Source organism: Lepidochelys kempii, chromosome 15, assembly GCF_965140285.1.
Source record: "Lepidochelys kempii isolate rLepKem1 chromosome 15, rLepKem1.hap1, whole genome shotgun sequence".
Lineage (NCBI taxonomy): Eukaryota > Metazoa > Chordata > Testudines > Cheloniidae > Lepidochelys > Lepidochelys kempii.
Genome location: NC_136394.1, coordinates 10,542,463 through 10,564,044, shown reverse-complemented (window position 1 = coordinate 10,564,044; position 21,582 = coordinate 10,542,463). Strand labels below are relative to the sequence as shown.

General features: G+C 41.7%; 1 protein-coding gene across 1 annotated transcript in view; it reads left to right on the top strand.

Moving 5' to 3' along the window:
• Positions 1–13,838: 13,838 nt before the first annotated feature.
• The window catches only part of CIT (citron rho-interacting serine/threonine kinase), a 94,989-nt gene continuing 87,245 nt past the window's right edge, over positions 13,839–21,582 (top strand). Inside the window, exons 1-4 of the mRNA XM_073313406.2 lie at positions 13,839–13,908; positions 16,771–16,895; positions 18,046–18,187; positions 19,482–19,657. Of these exons, the coding sequence (XP_073169507.1) occupies positions 16,800–16,895; positions 18,046–18,187; positions 19,482–19,657 (414 nt within the window). The 5' untranslated portion in view covers positions 13,839–13,908; positions 16,771–16,799. The remainder of the gene's footprint in view (positions 13,909–16,770; positions 16,896–18,045; positions 18,188–19,481; positions 19,658–21,582) is intronic.

The window sequence follows — 21,582 nt, the reverse complement described above, 5'->3', positions numbered from 1 at the left end:
TTCTAGAAACATCTAACCAACAAACAGACTTGGACTCCAAAGAGTCACATCAATCTAGCAACATATATGTAAGCTGTAACGCCATCTAGCTAACTCCCAAATTAATTCACACCACTGCACCTTTCTGGAGGTCAGCCAAAGAGGGATGCGTGCATGTCTCTCTACAGCTCATCAATATTAGAAGATATGCATTGTTTGGCACACCTCTCTGTCTCTGGCTGATGTCTGAGACAGATTAATCAGGGAAGAGCACATCACCTGCATTAAGACGTTTGAGGGATTTTCTGAGCATCCCCCTTGATTTCAATTAAGTGGATGGGACAAAGTCAAATTCCTGCATTAGAAGCAGGATATAGCCAGCAAAAAGTATGGAAAGTTTACAAGTTCCCCTATGTATCAAAATTGGCATGTATGCAAAGTCCAGAAGAGCCTCCCACAAGCTACTGGCCAAGGAGGCCAATTATTGTTAAATTGAGCTCTAACAAACCGTTTTCTCTGTAGTATTTTGGTTTGAAGCAAGGAAAGGATCTGAATAGCTAACAAAACACCCATTAGCTTGCAGACTGCATTTGTTCTAGGAAAACAAAAGTGCCAGTTAGAATTAAAACTCTACCAATCAGTTTTAATTGTGATGGCATTTAACATCTGGCTGTTTCAGTCCACAACGTACTGCCTGGTAAAAGCCTTCTGTTTAAATACTCTAAAAAGAACTTTACAATTGGTATCTTCACTTAAAATTTGCACCTAAAGTAACTGGATTTGGCCATCTTTTAAACTATTAATAAAGCTAAATACTGGAATAACTATACTTTTGAAGGCTTTGTACATTTCTAGATAAAAGTAAACTACAATAATTTTTATTAAGTAGTGCAAGTTCACACTTCTACCTACTAGTTTTGCCTTTCAATAAGTTGTTTTTAATATTCCCCTCCTTTCTATGCATGTTTTCTCTGCCAAGCAGTCCTTTCTTCACGCTTTCCCTTTTGTAAAATAAAGCTGTTTTGTCTTAAAAGCCCCTGATAACTTGTCAATTTTGCTTTAATTAAGACCTCCTGTCATTTGTTGGTTTGCAACGTATGATTCTCATTGTGTCATGACGGATCTAGTATTCAGCTGTTACACAGGATGTTAATGTGAACACATCAATATTCACGTCTCTTGATAGATCGTGAAGTTTAATAAATCACTTTTGCAAAGTCAGTGCTGTTCCTGTCAGAGCATAAAACAAGCTAGAGGATGAGGTGTGTAAAATATAGGGTTTTTTTTTTACTCTGGTTTTCATTCCAGACATAAATAAGATATTCATCCAGTAACAGTGAACTACTCGTTTTTTTGTAAATAAATCATTATTCTTACATATTCCTTCTTCTTAGGAAAATAAATCATTATTCTTACATTTCCGTAGTTATAGGGCTATCTGGACCTCTATGCTTTTCTGGTCCCTGAGTGGACCCAATTCAGGTGTTTGGCCTCTTGTTGTTACCTGTGTCAGGGTGGAATCTTGTGATTCTTAGAGCAGGACCCAGGTACGTTACCCTCTGTATACCAGTGATATTGACCAACAACCTTTTTAAAACAAAGTATTTTTATTTAGTAGTTAGAACAAAACATTCAAGGAAAAAGGATTTAAAAAAACCAGTAGCCTACACACTTTTAATCTAATTTGTTTGCTTCACTACAAGCTATGTTAGGTAGGCTTTCCTCTTATGTCACAGGAATGGAACTGAACCAATTTACGTTCTCAGAGCCAGCTCAAATCTTGCTGGTCTGTAGGTCTCTGTCTGACTCATCGTGTTCAAACTGGGTTGGGCGCTCCTCACAAGAACAGGCTAGAGCCATTTGCAACTGTTGCTTAACAACCCTTATGTGCACTTTGTTAGATGACTATTAGAAAGGGCCTCTCTTCTTTGTTTCTCTAGGCGGGTGGGCTCTGCTATCCAGACAAACTTCTAAGCTGAAATATCCACTCCCAGTTACGGAACAAACACACCATGCTAATAACAAATGCAGATACAGTATTAAAATCAAAGAGCACCCCCATATTTGTCAGGAGGTGAATGACATTTATTGTGATGGGGTGACACTCCATCATAGGCTAGAAATGATTAAAGGGCAAGTCAGTCACATTCAGTTCACCTGTGTGGTAATTACTTTTCAACCAGAGAGGGTGGGACTAAGAAGGATCTGGTAATCACCCAGACACTAAAGCCTCATAAATGAGCTAAGAGTTCAGTCTGTGGAAAGAAGCCATAGAGAGCAGATTTGTGTGAAAGGCCCAAAGACTGTTAGAAGCTAGAGGCCTCCCAAAGACTTAGGTTGAATAGGGACAGTACTTAATACCAGAGTGGAGAAAAGGACTCCAGTGAAATCCCAGGAAGGGCTTCAGAACAGGGTCCAGAAGCTAGGTTGATTCTATGGGACTTTGGACTACACTTTGATATTTTGTTACCCTAGAAGGGATTGGAATTGGGGGATTTTTCAGCTGGATGGCAGCCATAGGCACCGACTTCCACTCTACCTGGGGGGTGCTCGACCCTCCCCCCACTCCACCCCTTCCCCAAAGCCCCGCCTCTTCCTGCCCCTGCTCCACCCCACTACACCCCTTCCCCCAAGCCCCTTCCCTGCTCCACCCCTGCCCTGCCTTTTCCCCACCTCGTTCTTCCCCCTCCCCTGAGGGCCCCCCATTCCCTGCTCCTCCCCCTCTCTCCTGGAGCCAACCTGCACTGCATGCCATGAAACAGCTGTTTGCGGTGGGCGGGAGGCACTGGGAGAGAGGGGGAGGAGTGATCAGTGGGGCTGCTGGCGGGGGGAGAGGTGCTGGGGGGTGGATGGGGGGGGGAGCTTGGCAGCCAGTGGGTGCTGAGCACCTGCTAATTTTTCTCCATGGGTGCTTCAGCCCTGGAGCACCCATGGAGTCGGCGCCTATGATGGCAGCTAGCTTGCAAGGGGTGCTAGGTAAGAATCCTTGCAACCAGAAGTTTGTGACAATTGGGGTACTATAGCAGTGAGTACAACCATTTACATTAATACACAAATAGGTTAAAATATTAAGTGACCAACATTAATTTTTATGTCAGTAAATTTAAGGATGTAAATCCATCTCTGATGTACCTCAGTATACAGCTTGTATGATATTTCAAGATCATCCACTACTGGCCAGAAGACTGTGTCCCCTGCTATCACATATGCTTCCAGCAATAGTAATACATACACTTGCAACCTTCTGGCTTCATTACTGCAAGTCATATCTAGAAATGAAAGCACCTATGCAGAAAGAATCCTACTTATGGCAAAACTCAACAGGCAATCTATCTGCCTACAAAAAGAAAAGGAGGACTTGTGGCACCTTAGAGACTAATACATTTATCTGAGCATAAGCTTTCGTGAGCTACAGATTGGATGCATGCAGTGGAAAATAAAGTGGGGAGATTTTATATACACAGAGAACATGAAACAATGGGTTTTACCATACACACTGTAACAAGAGTGATCAGGTAAGGTGAGCTATTACCAGCAGGAGAGTGGGGGGGACGACAACACCCTTTTGTAGTGATAATGAAGATGGGCCATTTCCAGCAGTTGACAAGAACGTATGAGGAACAGTGGGGGGGGGGGGGGAAAATAAACAAGGGGAAATAGTTTTACTTTGTGTAATGACTCATCCACTCCCAGTCTCTATTCAAGCCGAAGCTAATTGTATCCAGTTTGCAAATTAATTCCAATTCAGCAGTCTCTCATTGGAGTCTGTTTTTGAAGTTTTTTTGTTGAAGAATTGCCACTTTTAGGTCTGTAATCGAGTGACCAAAGAGACTGAAGTGTTCTCCGACTGGTTTTTGAATAATTCTTGACGTCTGATTTGTTTCCATTTATTCTTTTATGTAGAGACTGTCCAGTTTGGCTAATGTACATGGCAGAGGGGCATTGCTGGCACATGATGGCATATATCACATTGGTAGATGTGCAGGTGAACGAGCCTCTGATAGTGTGGCTGATGTGATTAGGCCCTATGATGGTGTCCCCTGAATAGATATGTGGACACAGTTGGCAACGGGCTTTGTTGCATGGATAGGTTCCTGGGTTAGTTTTTTTGTTGTGTATGTGGTTGCTGGTGAGTATTTGCTTTAGGTTGGGGGGCTGTCTGTAAGCAAGGACTGGCCTGTCTCCCAAGATCTGTGAGAGTGATGGGTCGTCCTTCAGGATAGGTTGTAGATCCTTGATGATGCGTTGGAGAGGTTTTAGTTGGGGGCTGAAGGTGATGGCTAGTGGTGTTCTGTTATTTTCTTTGTGGGGCCTGTCCTGTAGTAGGTGACTTCTGGGTACTCTTCTGGCTCTGTCAATCTGTTTCTTCACTTCAGCAGGTGGATATTGTAGTTGTAAGAACGCTTGATAGAGATCTTGTAGGTATTTGTCTCTGTCTGAGGGGTTGGAGCAAATGTGGTTGTATCGTAGAGCTTGGCTGTAGACAATGGATTGTGTGATGTGGTCTGGATGAAATCTGGAGGCATGTAGGTAAGTATAGCGGTCAGTAGGTTTCTGGTATAGGGTGGTGTTTATGTCACCATCGCTTATTAGCACCGTAGTGTCCAGGAAGTGGATCTCTTGTGTGGACTGGTCCAGGCTGAGGCTGATGGTGGGAAAAACAAAAGGTTCCCCCTCCTCCACGACTCTCCTGCTGGTAATAACTCACCTTACCTGATCACTCGTGTTACAGTCTGTATGGTAACACTCATTGTTTCATGTTCTCTGTGTATATAAAATCTCCCCACTTTATTTTCCACTGCATGCATCCGATGAAGAGAGCTGTAGTGCACAAAAGCTTATGCTCAAATAAATTTGTTAGTCTCTAAGGTGCCACAAGTACGCCTTTTCTTTTTGCGGATACAGACTAACACGGCTGCTACTCTGATATCTGCCTACACTCATCTCTTTGTATTCCTCAATGGTGCACTCCACTCTTATGCCCTGGCTGTGCTGAAATCAAAGTCTCTGTTCTAATATTCAAAGCCCACAATTGGATTGACCCAAGTTACCTAAAAGATCACCTTTTTTCCCCTTCCCTCTGACAGCCTAGGATAGCTATGCTAAATTCAACTATGGCCACTTTATTTCAAATGAGAGTGTCCAAATGGTGATTTAATGTGCTGTAACTAATATGTCTGAACTTAACACCTTAGTTAATTTGTCTTAACTTTCCTGAGTACTCCCATATAGACAAGCCCTGACACAAGTGAAACTTGGCCAATACGGAGAAGTTTGTGAATACGGGGGAGAGAACTTTCATGGGAACTGTACCAATAGAACTCACTCCTAGAAGAGATAAGAAAGACCACAGACTTAAACAGCATTCAAAATCAAATGGAAAACCCATTTCTTCAACTCTTTCTCCCTCAATAGTTCTTAACACACTTAATCAAAGTCACTGTCATTTAACAAAATTCAACTACCCTGTGTGATGAAGACATTTATTTTTAATTAATTGAGGCATTCATATTATGGTGATAAGGGCATAAGTATCTAGGTAGCTTTCACTACTACTGTTCACGCTGCATCTGTTCTTTGGAAAAACTGGACATCAATCTTTGATCTACATACAAGTTTCCCATGAATTGTTCCTCTTCCCTTAAAACCTTCATCTCTGTCTAAGATCTTAGATACAGAGCACTGTGGAGCAAGGAGCATCCTTTTGTGTGTGTCTGAAAAGAGCCTACTACATTATCAGGGCCAACATAAACAAATATAAATAATACTCCTCCTGGGATTCTGATCCAGCACTTCTTAAGTTCACACACAAAAAGAATTGTTAATGATTCACTCAATTTACCTTTTGCCATGTGGACAGACTCTTGCTTTGGTGATGTCAGGAGTTCAGCATACAAGATCTCAGCATAAACAAAAATTCAGCAACCCAGGGACTGTAACTTTGGGGGAGCCTGATAACAAACGACGGATATTCATTATAAGAAGTGTGCTCAAATGCCAGTTTCTCAGGACGGGGTAGTGTCTGATTTGTCTGAGGAACACTATGTGCACTTATGAGGTGTTCTATAAGCAAACATATGGACGGAGTTTCAGAATCTAATAGGAAAGTTGTCATGCTTTCTTTTCAAATGTTTTCCTTAAATTTTACTTGTGCAAATAAATATAAAGGGTAAGGATTATAATAAAAGTGAGTGAACATAAAACAATTTTTCATAATACTAGGGGAGTGCACTGTTTATGTGAAAAGCAAGGTCCATGTTTGTTTGTTTTTTAAAGAAACTTGGGGGAAATTTTGAAAGGCTGGTAAGTGCCTAACTCACAATGAAAGATTATATAAATTGGGTGCCTGAACAGCTATTTGCACCTTTTGAAAACTTCTGAACCCCCTTAGCTCTGGAAAGTCTAGGTAAGCATGCATTGTAAAAATACCATAGGAGGTGTTCTCCCTGAAAGTTAGTTCTAATCTCTTTTAAGGATTTTTTTCTTCTTCTTCAAATCTCTCCTTTGAAATCACTTTTGTTTTTCCCCATTCTCAAGTCCATAAAACAAGTCCATACAAAACAAAGACAAAGTAGTCTCTCACCAGCCCTGTGTGGGCTCTATATTTCTCTGTCTCGTGTCAGGCTCAGTCAGTAGTCTGTTTGTTGTCCCTTTTCCCCTTCTACTAGAGAGTACCATCTTGCCCCTGCTGCTGAGAGGTAATAGAACAGGCCTCTTCCTCAACTCTAGATTACAGCTTGGATATCCTGAATTGTGAACAAGCATGTCCCCTTCACTCAAACCTTGCTTAACTCTTATCTGGGCCATTTCCTACACAGCCTTACAAAATGAAGCCAGGGACCCAAAGGTGGAGAGACTCCAGTTCCTCCTACTCTCTGAATGCTTCTTTCTCCTGCCTATTCTTCTTGCCTGGTGCCTTTTAGCCAGTCCTCTGTCCAAATATCTTTGTCAAAGAGCAGAGGCCGCTCTTACAGTTGCTTTGGTTGTTATGATCCTTGTCCCCCAGGGAGTACACCTCCCACAATTTTCCTTTCCTTAAAGAGCTGAGAGCTAGTAATGACCCTGTCCAGCAGCACATGCCCTTAAAGAGGCCATCACACTCTTACAAGAATTAAGATGACATATAGAGTGTGTGTGTGTGTGTGTTTTGTTTTAAAGCCTCACAACCTCCTACAGTGTAAATCCCCCTTCTTTTTCACATCCTTGCCTCTTGTCATCCTGTGTCTTATCCTACTAGGACTGTAAGTTCCTCAGGGCAGAGACTGCACCTATCTTGTATGAAAAACCTCTTGTGCACCAATGATCGATAAATAGCTAATACGGATGGAATTTTAGTTGTCCCTGTATTTCTTGAGTTTGTATATTTGATATATTACTTTAATACTGTGTGTGTAGTCTGTATTTATTTTAGATTCTTTTTTAAAAGAGAAAATTCTTAGGGAAGTATAAGAATCCAAGCAAACTTTAAAACATGCATTATTTACCTAATAGACTTCAATGGCCTAGGGTGTAAATAAATATAGGATGAAAACTTGACTCCACTGAAGTCCATTGGAGTTTTGCCATTGACTCCAACAAGACCAGGATTTCACCCACAGCATTTAGACATATACATTGTTGCATGGGGAAGCAATGCAGAAGTTGTGAATTTGAGCATGCCCTATAGTATGCTTTACTTTAAAAGTAATATCTCTTTTATCCAAAGGATGAAGTTTACAGTATAACCACAATTATAATGGCTCATTTATGCAGTCATGGGTCTTTACGCAGGCAAAACTACTGAACAGTTGCATCTTTTTTAAAGGGGAAAAACGTTTTAAAGAAAAATCTGCACAACCTTACTATAAACAGCCAGGGGCCAAATAGATATTACCAGTGGGCATCTTGCAAATGTTTATATGAAATTCATCTTCCATCCAGCCTTTATCGGTCTTCCAAGCTGTTGACATGTCATCAGCTTCTTAGAAGGCATTGGATAGGTGCACTGTTACCTATTGCCGATATCGCCTTACATATAAGTCAGACTTTACATTGTAATAGATCTGTAGTTACCTAGGATTTCAGACTTGCGACTATACAGTACATTATGACCATTCAAAAATTAAATTTAACAGTGCAGTTGGAGTGTCTGTTCTAAAACTTTATAAGAGCTAATTATTTATTATTATTAAAAGCACTAGCACCCACTACCTGATCCACAAAGGAAAATATCCTATAGTTTTAAGCTGTACAGGGCTTACATCACAATTCAGATTCCATCTAGAATGCAAAGATAAATGTATACACTGATCCATTGATTTCAATACATATTGAGCAGAGTTGTAAGGGCTCTTCATAGAGTACAAACGAAGAGTAAAATTTTTTTTTTTTAAAAAAGACGCTTAGAAATCCATTCAGTATTCTCAGAATGTATGGTAATTTACATTTTGCACACAGGCAGTTAGTTTCACTAAAGTTCAGCAGTAAAAAATATCATTAATTTATATTTACTTAGTACTATACATTCTAAAAGTGCACCAGTTATAGGCACATAGAACATTTGGAATGCAGCCATCTCAGCACATTACCTAACAGCATGAGGAAGGAAAATTTTGGCCAAGGAAAACCCCATCTCTTATAACAAGAAGTGCTAAACAGATGGTAATCAATCCAGTGCATGGTGAGATGTCAGACAAGCGAAGCTGCATATCAGGATCTGGTGCAGAAGAAAAACTAAGAGCTATTTATTCTGTTAAGTCTTTGATTGACCTCTTAATTAATTTAATAGTAGGGAATGAGTATTTTGTTCTGTATACTTGCAGAGGTTCTGCTGGTGAGTCTTTAAATTGAATGAGCCTAGTCACATTAGTAAGCATTCACCAATCTTGCCCTTAAGAAGGGAAGGAATCAGTCGCCTATGACTGCCCTTGAAACATGTAATTTAAAACATTGTAGAAGTATGAAGGAATCAACCCTTTAGCTCTGAGAACTTACAGTGATACCAACTTAAAAAACAAAAATAAAGCACACTTTAGTCTGAAGCTTCTTACCTACTATTGTCACAAGAAACTGCTAAGGTTACTATAACAAAGAACAAATTTTTTTTCTGAATTTTTCAGTTTCTTGGTGCACTGTGTGTATTATCAGTTTCATTTGTCATTTTCTTCTGTACTTGTGCATAGCCTCTTTTGTTTGTTTGGGTCTTTCACAGAGCACAGCAGCAGGGGAAAAAACTACAAATGTAACACTACTTGCAGGTGGCGAATGGCAGCAAAAAGGGCCAGGTTCAATACATCTAGGGTCCCTCATGACAAATAATGAAACCAGTTCAGAACCTGGGAAAACTAAATACTCCTGTGCTGCGTGCCCTTAACAGGAAGAAATTCCCCATGTGCAAACACTGCAAGACCATATACAAACAACGGAAATCTTTATTAGAGAAAGGGAATACAATTATAAACTTGGAAAACACAGCAACAGAATATATAGTATTAGGGCTGTCGATCAATCGCAGTTAACGCACACGATAAACTCAAAAATTAATCGTGATTAAAAAAATTAATTGCAGTTTCAATCTCACTGTTACATAATAGATTACAAATTGAAACTTATTAAATATTTTGGATTTTTTCTACATTTTCATATATATTGATTTCAATTACAACACAGAATAGAAAATGTATATTATTTTTGATTACAATGATAAACAAAAAAGTATTTTTCAATTCACCTCATAAGTACTGTAGTGCAATCTTTGTTGTGAAAGTGCAACTTACAAATTTAGATTTTTGTTACATAACTGCACTCAAAAACAAAACAATGTTAAACTTTAGAGCCTGCAAGTACAATCAGTCCTACTTCTTGTTCAGCCAATCCTTAAGACAAACAAGTTTGTTTACATTTACAGGAGATAATGCTGCCCTCTTCTTATTTACAATGTCATCAGAAAGTGATAACAAGCATTTGCCTGGCACTTTTGTAGCCAGCATTGCAAGGTATTTACATGCCAGATATGCTAAACATTTGTATACCCCTTCATGCTTCCGCCACCATTCCAGAGGACATGCTTCCATGCTGATGACGCCCATTAAAAAAAATAATGCGTGAATTAAATTTTGTCCCCTGCTCTGTTTTACTTGCATTCTGCCATATATTTCATGTTACAGCAGCCTCGGATGATGACCCAGCACATGTTGTTCATTTTAAGAATACTTTCACTACAGATTTGACAAAACGCAAAGAAGGTACCAATGTGAGATATCTAAAGATAGCTACAGCACTCAATCCAAGATTTAAGAATCTGAAGCCTTCCAAATTCTGAGAGGGATGAGGTCCGGAGCATGCTTTCAGAAGTCTTAAGAGAGCATCACTCCGATGCGGAAACGGAACCCGAACCACCAAAAAGAGAAAATCAACCTTCTGCTGGTGGCATCCGACTTAGATGATGAAAATGAATCTGCATCGGTCTGCACTGCTTTGGATTGTTATTGAGAAGAACCCACCATCAGCATGGACGCATGTCCTCCGGAATGGTGGTTGAAGCACAAAGGGACATACGAATCTTTAGCACATCTGGCATGTATATATCTTGAGACGCTGGCTACAATAGTGCCATGAGAAAGCCTGTTCTCACTTTCAGGTGACACTGCAAACAAGAAGCAACGGCAGCACTATCTTCTGCAAATGTAAACAAACTTGTTTGTCTGAGCGATTGGCTGAACAAGAAGTAGGACTGAGTGGACTTGCAGGCTCTACAATTTTACATTGTTTTATTTTTGAATACAGTTTTTTTGTACATAATTCTACATTTGTAAGTTCAACTTTCATGCTAAAGAGATTGTACTACACTACGTGTATTAGGTGAATTGAAAAATACTGTTTCTTTTGTTTTTACAGTGTAAATACTTGTAATAAAAAAGTGAGCACTGTATACTTTGTATTCTCTGTTGTAATTGAAATCACTACTTGAAAATGTAGAAAACGTCCAAAAATATTTAAATAAATGGTATTCTATTATTGTTTAACACTGCGATTAATCATGATTAAGTTTTTTAATCGCTTCACAGGCCTAATATATGTGTGTGTGTGCAAGTAAAGTCCTCCTCTTCTTTTCAATATGTTTGTCAACAATGCCTCTAATTCCTTCCCACCTGCTGGTGAGAATCTGGGAAGGGTAACAGTCCCTTGGCTGTACCACCTCAGCCATCCACCAAACCACAGTCATTTTGGATCAGTAACTAGCTGTAATCCCAGCATCTCTTTGCAGGTCTGTCTCCAGTCCCAAGGAGTCTTATTTAGACCAGCTTGGAGGACCACCAGTGGTTAAAGTAATCTGTGTGGGTCCCCCTTCCCCTAAGAGGGATGGGAAGGTCTATCATAACATGGAAGCAGCAGCTTTGATAAGACCATGACTTAGTGTATCATTCAACAACCCAACTTGATCTATCTATCTATAGAGAGAGAGAGAGAGATTGATTTTTGGCAGGTCTGTGACCCCCACTTTAAGGACTAGACCTACCTCCTGACCCATTTTAAGTGATTCAGCTTTATTAAAGTCCTGGACAGAAAGGTGCCTCACCAGAATCCCCTCAGCTTTGATGCTGTTCTCTGCACTCTCTCTCACAACAAAGTCCCCTTGGGAGGGGAACCAAGAATGTTTAAGAACCTTGGACAGAGAGTCCCGATTGCTTGGAGGTCCCCATACTCTCTCTGGAAGCCCACTACGTCTCCCACCCCGCCAATCCAACTTCACATACAGTGATGGTGACTTTCCAAGTGTCATTAGAGAAACTGTGACTAGGTAGCCTATGCAAATAGAGCTCTCTGTGGCAGCACTTTCCCTTTTCACCTAGAATGAATAAAATGTTTTTCCCCTGGCCATGAGGCTTACACAAATATAGGAACATGCAGCTATAAGCATAATATCTGTAATTAGTTTCCTGAAATAAGATTTAACTTTATATTGTCCCTTTAAATAAAACAATGCTGGCTGTCAGTCATCATTAGTTTTTCCCATGAAACACAAAATTCTCTTTACAGGTAGCTTTTGGAGTGTGCAAGAGCAGTCTACAACAATTTCAATAAACAGATTTAAATATTCCCTTGTAGGGTTATGCATACAACAACCACAACCCAGTATGGTAATGCATGAGATCTTGAACATAGACTTGACCAGTCTAGGTTCATTGTTCAAGCTGAGTGAAATACAAATAAATCAGAAGTGAAAATGGTGGAAAGTAAATGAGATTTTAAAACTTCCAGTTTTAGTAGCTTGAAGTGAACCCAGATATGGAATTAAAATATGTGTGGTATGATTATCTTAACAGTGTCCTTTTAAGTCTCCCTGGGGGGGAGGAGAGGAGTAAATCACTAGAGGAACTATATAAAATTCATAATAAAAATGAAAAAGCAATTTTTCTGTTTAGGATAGTACTTAGTATTTATATAGACCCCTTAATCTAGGGAGGTCAAAGTGATTTACAAAAATTTAGGCCCCCACCATCCTAATGAGGTAGATAGGTGTCATCCCTATTTTACAGAAAGAGAGATGAAAGTATGTATAGGTAAAGTGACTTGCATGTAGCCATGCAACAAACCAGTATTCCCATATTTTGCTGGCTTGATATCAAGACAACGTTATCATAATTGAAATGATTGATGGATGGTAAGACAGTAACAAATTGCTTTGTGAGACTCTACACTGCAATGTGATTATTTTAGGGTTGGGCAGTTGAACGATCTGATAACAGGTCAATTGACCAGTCAAATGTCAAAATAATCCTCTTTTAAAGCATTAATTTATTACAATAGTAATAGAAGAGAAAGACTTTATGGTCTCCAACAGGCTTAGTCTTAGCTATAGACAGATACTTATGCCTAATTACAATAAACAAGTTACTTGACTCCTGTTCTTTTTGCAGATACAGACTAACACGGCTGCTACTCTAAACCTTACTTGACTGAGTTATTTTAAATCAGAAATCGTGAAACACAATCAAGTTCTAAAAATGATGGAACGGTACCATGATTCAATCAAAAAGGCAGGCTGCTGCTTACATCATAGCATTCTTGCAGGAATATCTGATCGTGGCCAAATAATAGGCCAGCAACTGACATAATTTCCCTGGTCAACTCACCCAGTTACCAAGATTAGTTTTAAAAGTATGTCCCCAAATTGCCTGATCTTTGCACATCACCACACTGCATCCTGCCCCGATGCTACTGGACCAGTAACACCCTCCCATCGCATAATAAATGCGCTGACATTTTCAAAGTGTCCTGTCACTTTGGCAGGGCAGCCTCACACCCACTCCCCCAGCTCACGTGGCCGTGCAGCAACATCTTCACACGAGGCTGGCGCGCTGGGCAGAGCACCCCGGGGGTGCCTGGCAGGGCCCACGCTGCCCTGCAGCATTTCCACGCCACCTCGCCACGTTGTGCTACCACGTGCCCTCCCCCGGCATTTCTTCTATGCGCCACCCAGCGTTGGGGGCCTTTTCTCAGTGCTACCCCTTCTCGCCTACATTGTGGGCCCAGGCAGGCCTTAGATGGTGGGGTGAGGGGCAGAGCCAGGCGCTGAACGCGGGCTGCCTCTTCTGGCGAGCGCGGGACCGGGACCAGCCTCCAGGACAGCCCAGTCCCGCTTTCCCTCAGGGGGAGGGAGGAGAGGAGGGAAACGCGACGGTTAGAACCGTTAAACGATTCCCCCCACCCCCTTTCCTGCGCGCGAGCACGGGCCTAAGAGCGGACTGCCTCCGCCCACAACGTCTGTCCGCCGGGCAGGGGCTGGGTTGACGCACGAACGTGATCTGGGCGGAGCGCTAACGTCACCAGGAGGCACATTGGGGATTGGCTAAGGCTGACGTCTGCCCTGCGTCACCGGAAATGATGGTGATGGGGACGCTACCCCCGCACCGTTCAAACCTGGATGGCGGCAAAGCAAGATCGGCGGTGGGTAGAAAGGCCCTGGGCGTGGGGGCTGCTGGGAGCGTAAGAGGTCTTGGAGGGCTGGTTTGTGTGCCTGTTTATAGGGGAGCCCGGCTCCTCCGTGGAGGGAGGGGACTTTTTCTTCCTGCCGACTTTCCTGGGCTCTCCCTGGACCTAGGGAACCCTCCCCTTTTCCTTCAACTGACCTGCAGGGAGAGGTCAGCCTACCCCCCCCCACTCCCCTCTCTTTCCTTGGAGAGATGGGGGTTTCACCCCCCCATTCCGATCTCATTCGGCGTTGCGCTGGGGTCTTCCTGAGAGCTGGGCTCTCCCTTGTAGGGAAGGTCAAGCCTCTTAAGTCCCCTCTCTTGGAGGGAGGGAGGGAGGGAGTCAAGCTCCCCCCCCCTTATTCCCCTCTCATTGGGGGCTTGCCCCTCTCTTCAGGCAGGGGGTTGCCAGCTCCCCCTCCCTCCACACACACGTTGAGGCATCGCTTGGGTGGGGGCAGCCCTCAGCCTGTTCTTTGGGAGAAGGCGGCTTGGTAGTGACAGCTATACTAGGGCTCCCCTTACTAGGTGGGATGGATGGCCCTTAAACCATTTGGTTATGAAATGTTGCAGTGAGGTGTCTTTTCCCTATGATTTGAGTGCACTAGGCTAGCTGCCAGGTGTACTGCTTGGTTATAAAGCAGGTACAGTAGAACCTCAAAGTTATGGACACCAGAGTTACAACTGAGTAGTAAACCACACACCTCAGTTGGAACTGGAAGTACACAATCAGGCAGCAGCAGAGACAAAAGAAAAAAGCAAATACAGTAGTGTACTGTGTTAAATGTAAACTACCAAAAAAAAAAAAGAATAGCATTTTTCTTTTGAATAGTAGAGTTTCAAAGCTGTATTAAGTCAATGTTGGCAGCTGTAAACTTTTGAAAGAACAGCCATCACTTTTTGTTCAGAGTTACGAGCATTTCAGAGTTATGAACAACCTCCATTTCCCAGGTGTTTGTAACTGAGGTTCTACTGCACTGTTACCCAACAAGTTTCCTTGCTTCTGTCACTGGTGTGAGGTGGGACTTTCTAAGTTGTCTCAAGGATTTAGATCCACAGTTCCCATAAGTTTAGTGGGAGTTGTGCATCTAACTTTCCTAAACAGCTTTGAAAATCTCCCCTCGTGATTAAAGGCACAGCGTGAGTTTACAGATTCTGCTTGTGTTTGAAGCCATAATTCTTCCTATAGTTACAAGTGACCTTTAGATTAACTGTGGATGAGAGGGATTCCCTTTTCTCAATGTCTTTATTTTGCGTGTTTGGCAAGATAAAGACACTGGCAGCACTTTGTATGATCTCTCTTGCTATTTCTCCTCTAAAGCATATAAGGCATGGTTCATGCCTAAAAATTAGATCGACCTAGTTACATCACTCAGGGTTGTGAAAAATTTTGCATCCTGTGTGATGTAGTTAGGTCGACCTAGAGCTTGGCTACACTTGCATGTTACAGCACAATAAAGGAGCCCTGGGCTCACTAGCTCACTACCCGTCCACACCGGCAAGGCACGTAGAGTGCTCTGACTCCGCGGCTACAGCACTGCTGGTACTCCACCTTGGTGAGTGGAATAACGTTTGCTGCACCCCTGCTGGAGTGCCGCGGCGCCAGTGTGGACGAGGTGTTGCATTACTGCGCTCTGATCAGCTTTCAGAAACATCTCATAATCCCCTTAAGTCAAGTGGCTACTCTTGTCATTGTTTTTGAATCACTGTAGGAATGTGGATATGCCCTTTGAAAGCTCCGTTTCTGACAGCCGGCATGCTTATCTGCCCTGAGACAAAGCAACCATTAATGTGGAATGCTGTGTGAGGGGGGGGTCTGCTGCTGTCTGAACTTACAAGACAGCATGCTGACATGCTCTCGGCCCCCGAAAAACCCATTCTCTCTCCCTGCACATACACACAACACACTCCCTGTCACGCTCCCTCCCTCCTCTCCCATTGAAAAACACGTTGCAGTCACTTGCATGCTGGGATAGCTGCCTGTAATGCACTGCACTCAGTGCCGCTGCAAGTGCCACAAATGTGGCCATGCTAGTGTGCTTGAAGCTGTCAGTGTGGACAGACTGCAGCGCTTTCCCTACTGCGCTCTATGAAGGCTGGTTTAACTCAAAGCGCTCTACATCTGCAAGTGTAGCCATGCCCTTAACCTCCATGGGGAGGTGGATTAACAACATTCTTTTAACTGAAACTTGACAAAATCACAAACAGTTCTATTGACCTTATGCATCTTGGAGTTAGTGCTGAGTGAATTTGTTTTGGCAAATGGTTTATTCACCAAAAAATGCAATTCTGGATTGAGTGAACCTGTTCACGAATTCAGGTCAAAATTAGCAAATAGTTTCAGTCAAAAATGAGGGAATAATTTCCAAAAAAGTTGAAATGTTTCTTTTTTGACACTTTGGAAATGAGACATTTTGATTTTTTTTAAATGACATTTCATTTATACAATTAGCTGGATTTAACTAGCTCCTCTTCCCACAAAAAATGTTTAGTTTTGGGTCCAACCCGAAATGAAACTTTCAGATTTTTATGTAGACAAGAAAAAAGAAAATATTATTGGTTCAGGTCACTCCACTGAATTGAAAGAACAATTATTCACCCTGCGCTACGTAGGGCTCTGCACTGTTACCCGTAGCTATAGTAGCTCAGAGCCTTCCACATGAAATATATTAGCAATAATGAGGTCCCTAGTGGACTCCAGGAAGTCCGTCTTCTGAATTAGTTTTTAATATTTGTTTCTCTAAAAAATGTTTTTGGTTTAAACTATCCAAGATTTCTTTTAAAATTTCCCCTTATTCAAAATATCTCCACTTGACAGGCCTTCCAACTTTCTTTTTAGGATGTATATTTCTGGGGTAAACTGTGAAGATGTTGAAGTTTAAATATGCCGTGCGGAGTCCGACGGAGCCAGCCTCGATGGAGCCCATAGCTAGCCGTGCTTCTCGGCTGAACCTGCTCTTTCAGGTATAGGGAAGCTGGCATCAGACCTGATGAACTGCATCTTGTTTGCATCTGTGTTCACTGTATAAAAATGTCTTGTGTTCTGTGGGCAACCAAGCTTTGTCCAACTGATTTTTTGGAGAGTGATAGAAAGGCATCTTGCTAGAAGCTCAAAGTCTGCACCTAATTTGCATAAAGTATAGATGATTGCAGCTGACCATCTTTTAATATGGAGCTGTTGCTCACATACTACAGATTTCAGATTAAGATAGAGCATCTGATGCTGAGTGGACTCTCCTGAGATGAAAATGGAACACTGCATGCTGGGACCAGTAGTCTTTGCAGCCTTCTCACTTTCACTTGAAGATGATCATAAGCATCATTTAACTAATTAGCTGCACTTTGAGCATCTTTTTTTCAATTAGTGTCCAGGATTCAAACAGCATTTCCTTCAAGTAAGAGTTGGTATGGTGATTGCCTAGATCAGGGGTTCTCAAACTTCATTGCACTGTGACCTACTTCTGACAACAAAAATTACTTCAGGACCCCAGGAGTGGGGACTGAAGCCTGAGCCTGTCCAAGCCCCACCTCCCCAGGTAGTGGGGGCCAAAGCCCAAGGGCTTCAGCTCAGGCAGGGGGCCGGTAACCTGAGCCCTGCCACCCATGGCTGAAGCCCTTGGGCTTTGGCTTCAGCCCCGGATTGTGGGGCTTGGGCTTCAGTCCTGGGCCCTAGCAAGTTTAATGCCAGCACTGGCGACCCCATTAAAATGAGGTCGTGACCCACTTTGGGGTCCCAACCCACAGTTTGAGAACTGCTGGCCTAGATATTCCTGAAGCACATGGCAAAATCCATGGGCTAGTATAAAAATAGGACAACTTAAATCAGAAGCATTCAGAGGACCTAGAAAAAGAACACAGATGATGTGATTTGGCCTTTTAGCTGCCTTCTTTGAGTTTTCTTCAAGGAAAAAAGTAAAACATTTGTAATAGTGATTAGTGATGCACACAACTATCTGATGTATTTAAAACAAACCTCTAAAATATTATTTGTTTAATTTCTGAAGCAGTGATTTTTTTGGTTATGGATAATATATAATCTGTTCCTATACATATGTTATTGATTTGAGGCTTTTCATTATTGTCTGAGTCTCCATCTGCTGTTGCTTTTTTTCAGGGGAAGCCGCCCTTTGTGACTCAACAGCAGATGTCTCCTCTCTCCCGGGAAGGCATCCTTGATTCCCTATTCGTTCTTTTTGAAGAATGCAGCAATCCTTCTTTAATGAAAATTAAACATGTAGGCAACTTTGTAAAAAAGTGTAAGTTTTCTGAGAGTAATTCTAGAACTAATTTGATGGATAGTAGTTAAAAGTATGGGCATTTAAATAACAAACTTAAATGCATAAAGCATTAATATTGCTGTCTTTGATTTGATCCTGTAACTGACTTTGTATGGACAACTCCTGCATTTATGTGGAACTCCCCTGAACTTATTGGAGCTCTGTACATATGCAAAAGTCCACCTGCACAGTCAGCTGAAGGATTTAAAGTGCATCCTTTCTTATGTGATTTTGTAGTTATGATATAGTTATGGTTCAGGAGGCACTTCTATTCTAAGCCCCTCAGAGTACTCCATACAGAATTGTTCTGGCTATAAACCATTGACAGATGTGAACAAATTGGAAGGAATTTGGAGAATATGAGAATAATTAAAGGCTTGGAAGGGCTGATTTAAGAAGGAAGATAAATATTTAATTATTTTAGCCTGGTGTAATATTTTAGATACCATGTATTATGTATGGTGTTTTGTGTGTGTGAGCAGGTTGGCGGTTATATCCTGTAAGCAGTAGGTCAGCACCTAAGAATTTTTTTCAGTCAGCCCATTTTACTAGTGATATGCTGAGATTCTAAAGAAAACTGCATTACAATCAACTAGCATTTTTGCTAAGATCTAATTGCACAACAGTCAGTTAACCAGAGTTTATAAGACTATCTATAATAGTTCCATCTGACTTCTAATTATTACATATAGAATGAAAGTACTAGCGTTTGAAGACTAAAATAATGGAAAGAGGGGAATTGATTATCATGATCCCAGGAAGTATAACAAGGAAGAGTGGGATAAACTGAGCAAAGGAAAATTTAGGCTGAATATCAAGAAAAAATTGCTAGTAATTTCTATTAGATTATAGAATAGTCTCTCTCAAGGGAAGTTGTGAGGAAGTGGTGAAAACCCTGCCATTTGACTTCTAAAACTAGACTGGACAAAGTACTCTAACACAGTATAGAGACTAATTTTGTATTGGCAGAGAATGGTTGAGATGGTCTAATAGGTCTCCTTTATTTCTGATTTCTCCGATGCTATGAAAGGGGCTGAGTTATGGTTGCTGTGCAAACTATCTTTGAATTTCCTGACTCTAAAATCTCAGTCATAACTTTGCATTAGTATTTTTTAATAATTAATTATGCTTGATGTAGGTAAACAAGCAAATTATAAAGTGATTTAATACTTATTGAGGGCTTGGAACTAAAGGAATATTTCTTCCTTTGCTAAAACTGTAATCATCACAAAATGTTACGTGTCTAATGTAAAATAACTTTCCTTTTGTGCAGATTCAGAGACTGTAGCTGAGTTACGAGAACTGCTGCCCAGTGTGAAGGATTTTGAAGTAAAACGTCTGGTGGGAAATGGTCATTTTGCAGAAGTACAGGTGGTGAGAGAGAAGGTGACTGGTGATGTCTATGCTATGAAGGTGATGAGCAAGGAGTCCTTGTTGGCACGAGAACATGTATGTGTATTAATTTATGGTATATTCTTTTAATTATGTCAGTAGACCTGCAAAAGATGACCTAGTGGCCGTGAGCATTTTCTTTCCTCTATTATTAAACTTTGATTAAAAACTCTGATGGGAAAGATGGTTCTAACTTGGAGTTAAATGATATAATAAAGAATTACACTAATATTTCAACAATAAATCCACCTCATGGTGTTTGGGTTGATTTGGGATTAGCTAGATTGATGGAAATCTTATTGAATGAATTGCATTTAAGGTAGCATTGTAATTTAATGTTTCACTATGTATTTATTGCAGAATTGGTCATAGGATGCTCATTCCTACTTGTGCTAGCATGGGTTCTTGTTCTTGTCTGATTTTGTTTTTCCTCAATTGGTGGTGGTGATATTATTTACTATTTTTATTATGGAAGTGCCTAAAAGTGCTGTGACAAAGTGGGAATGTTCTTAATGTTTTATCTGAATACTGTGTGTGTGCCTCAGTTTCCCCTATGCAGTTCTTAAGTATCTAGGTGGTGGGATAAGGGTGTGTGATTGTTGCAGAGCCCTAGAGGGCCAGTGTGATGGTGTCTGCACAGAGAATGGCCGACGCCCTGTCTCCTGGCAACTGATGGGCTGGGCCCCTCCTCTGCAAAGGTGCCAACTGAAGGTGTTGGAGAACAAAGAGATCAGGTGGCCTCCTGGCCCAGGAAAGAGACAAAGGCGAGAGGAGGAGCTGGAGAGTTTCAGTTTGGAGTTGGCTGAGGAAATGGAGGGAGGGCCAGAGGGGGCTCTGGCCTCTCTGCCCCCCAAGATGGACCTGACTGAGGGGTCCTGGTCTCTGTACCTACAAGCTCTGTTTTAGACCATGTTCCTGTCGTTTAAAAAAAGAAAAGGAAGACTTGTGGCACCTTAGAGACTAACAAATTTATTTGAGCATAAGCTTTTGTGAGCTACAGCTCACTTCATCGGATGCATTCAGTGGAAAATACAGTGGGGAGATTTATATACACAGAGAAAATGAAACAATGGGTGTTACCATACACACTGTAAGGAGAGTGATCACTTAAGATGAGCTATTACCAGCAGAAGAGCGGGTGGGGGTGGGGGTGGGGGGAACCTTTTGTAGTGATAATCAAGGTGGGCCATTTCCACAGTTGACAAGAACATCTGAGGAACAGTGGGGGGGGGGAGGGGAATAAACATGGGGGAATAGTTTTACTTTGTGTAATGACCCATCCACTCCCAGTCTCTATTCAGGCCTAAATTAATTCCAATTCAGCAGTCTCTCCTTGGAGTCTGTTTTTGAAGTTTTTTAGTTGAAGAATTGTCACTTTTAGGTCTCTAATTGAGTGACCAGAGAGATTGAAGTGTTCTCCGACTGGTTTTTGAATGTTATAATTCTTGATGACTTATTTGTGTCCATTTATTCTTTTATGCAGAGACTGTCCAGTTTGACCAATGTACATGGCAGAGGGGCATTGTTGGCACATGATGGCATATATTACATTGGTAGATGTGCAGGTGAACGAGCCTCTGATAGTGTGGCTGATGTGATTAGGCCCTATGATGGTGTCCCCTGAATAGATATGTGGACACGGTTGGCAACGGGCTTTGTTGCAAGGATAGGTTCCTGGGTTAGTGTTTTTGTTGTGTGGTGTGTGGTTGCTGGTGAGTATTTGCTTTAGGTTGGGGGGCTGTCTGTAAGCAAGGACTGGCCTGTCTTCCAAGATCTGTGAGAGTGATGGGTCGTCCTTCAGGATAGGTTGTAGATCCTTGATGATGCGTTGGAGAGGTTTTAGTTGGGGGCTGAAGGTGATGGCTAGTGGCGTTCTGTTATTTTCTTTGTTGGGCCTCCTGTAGTAGGTGACTTCTGGGTACTCTTCTGGCTCTGTCCATCTGTTTCTTCACTTCAGCAGGTGGGTATTGTAGTTGTAAGAA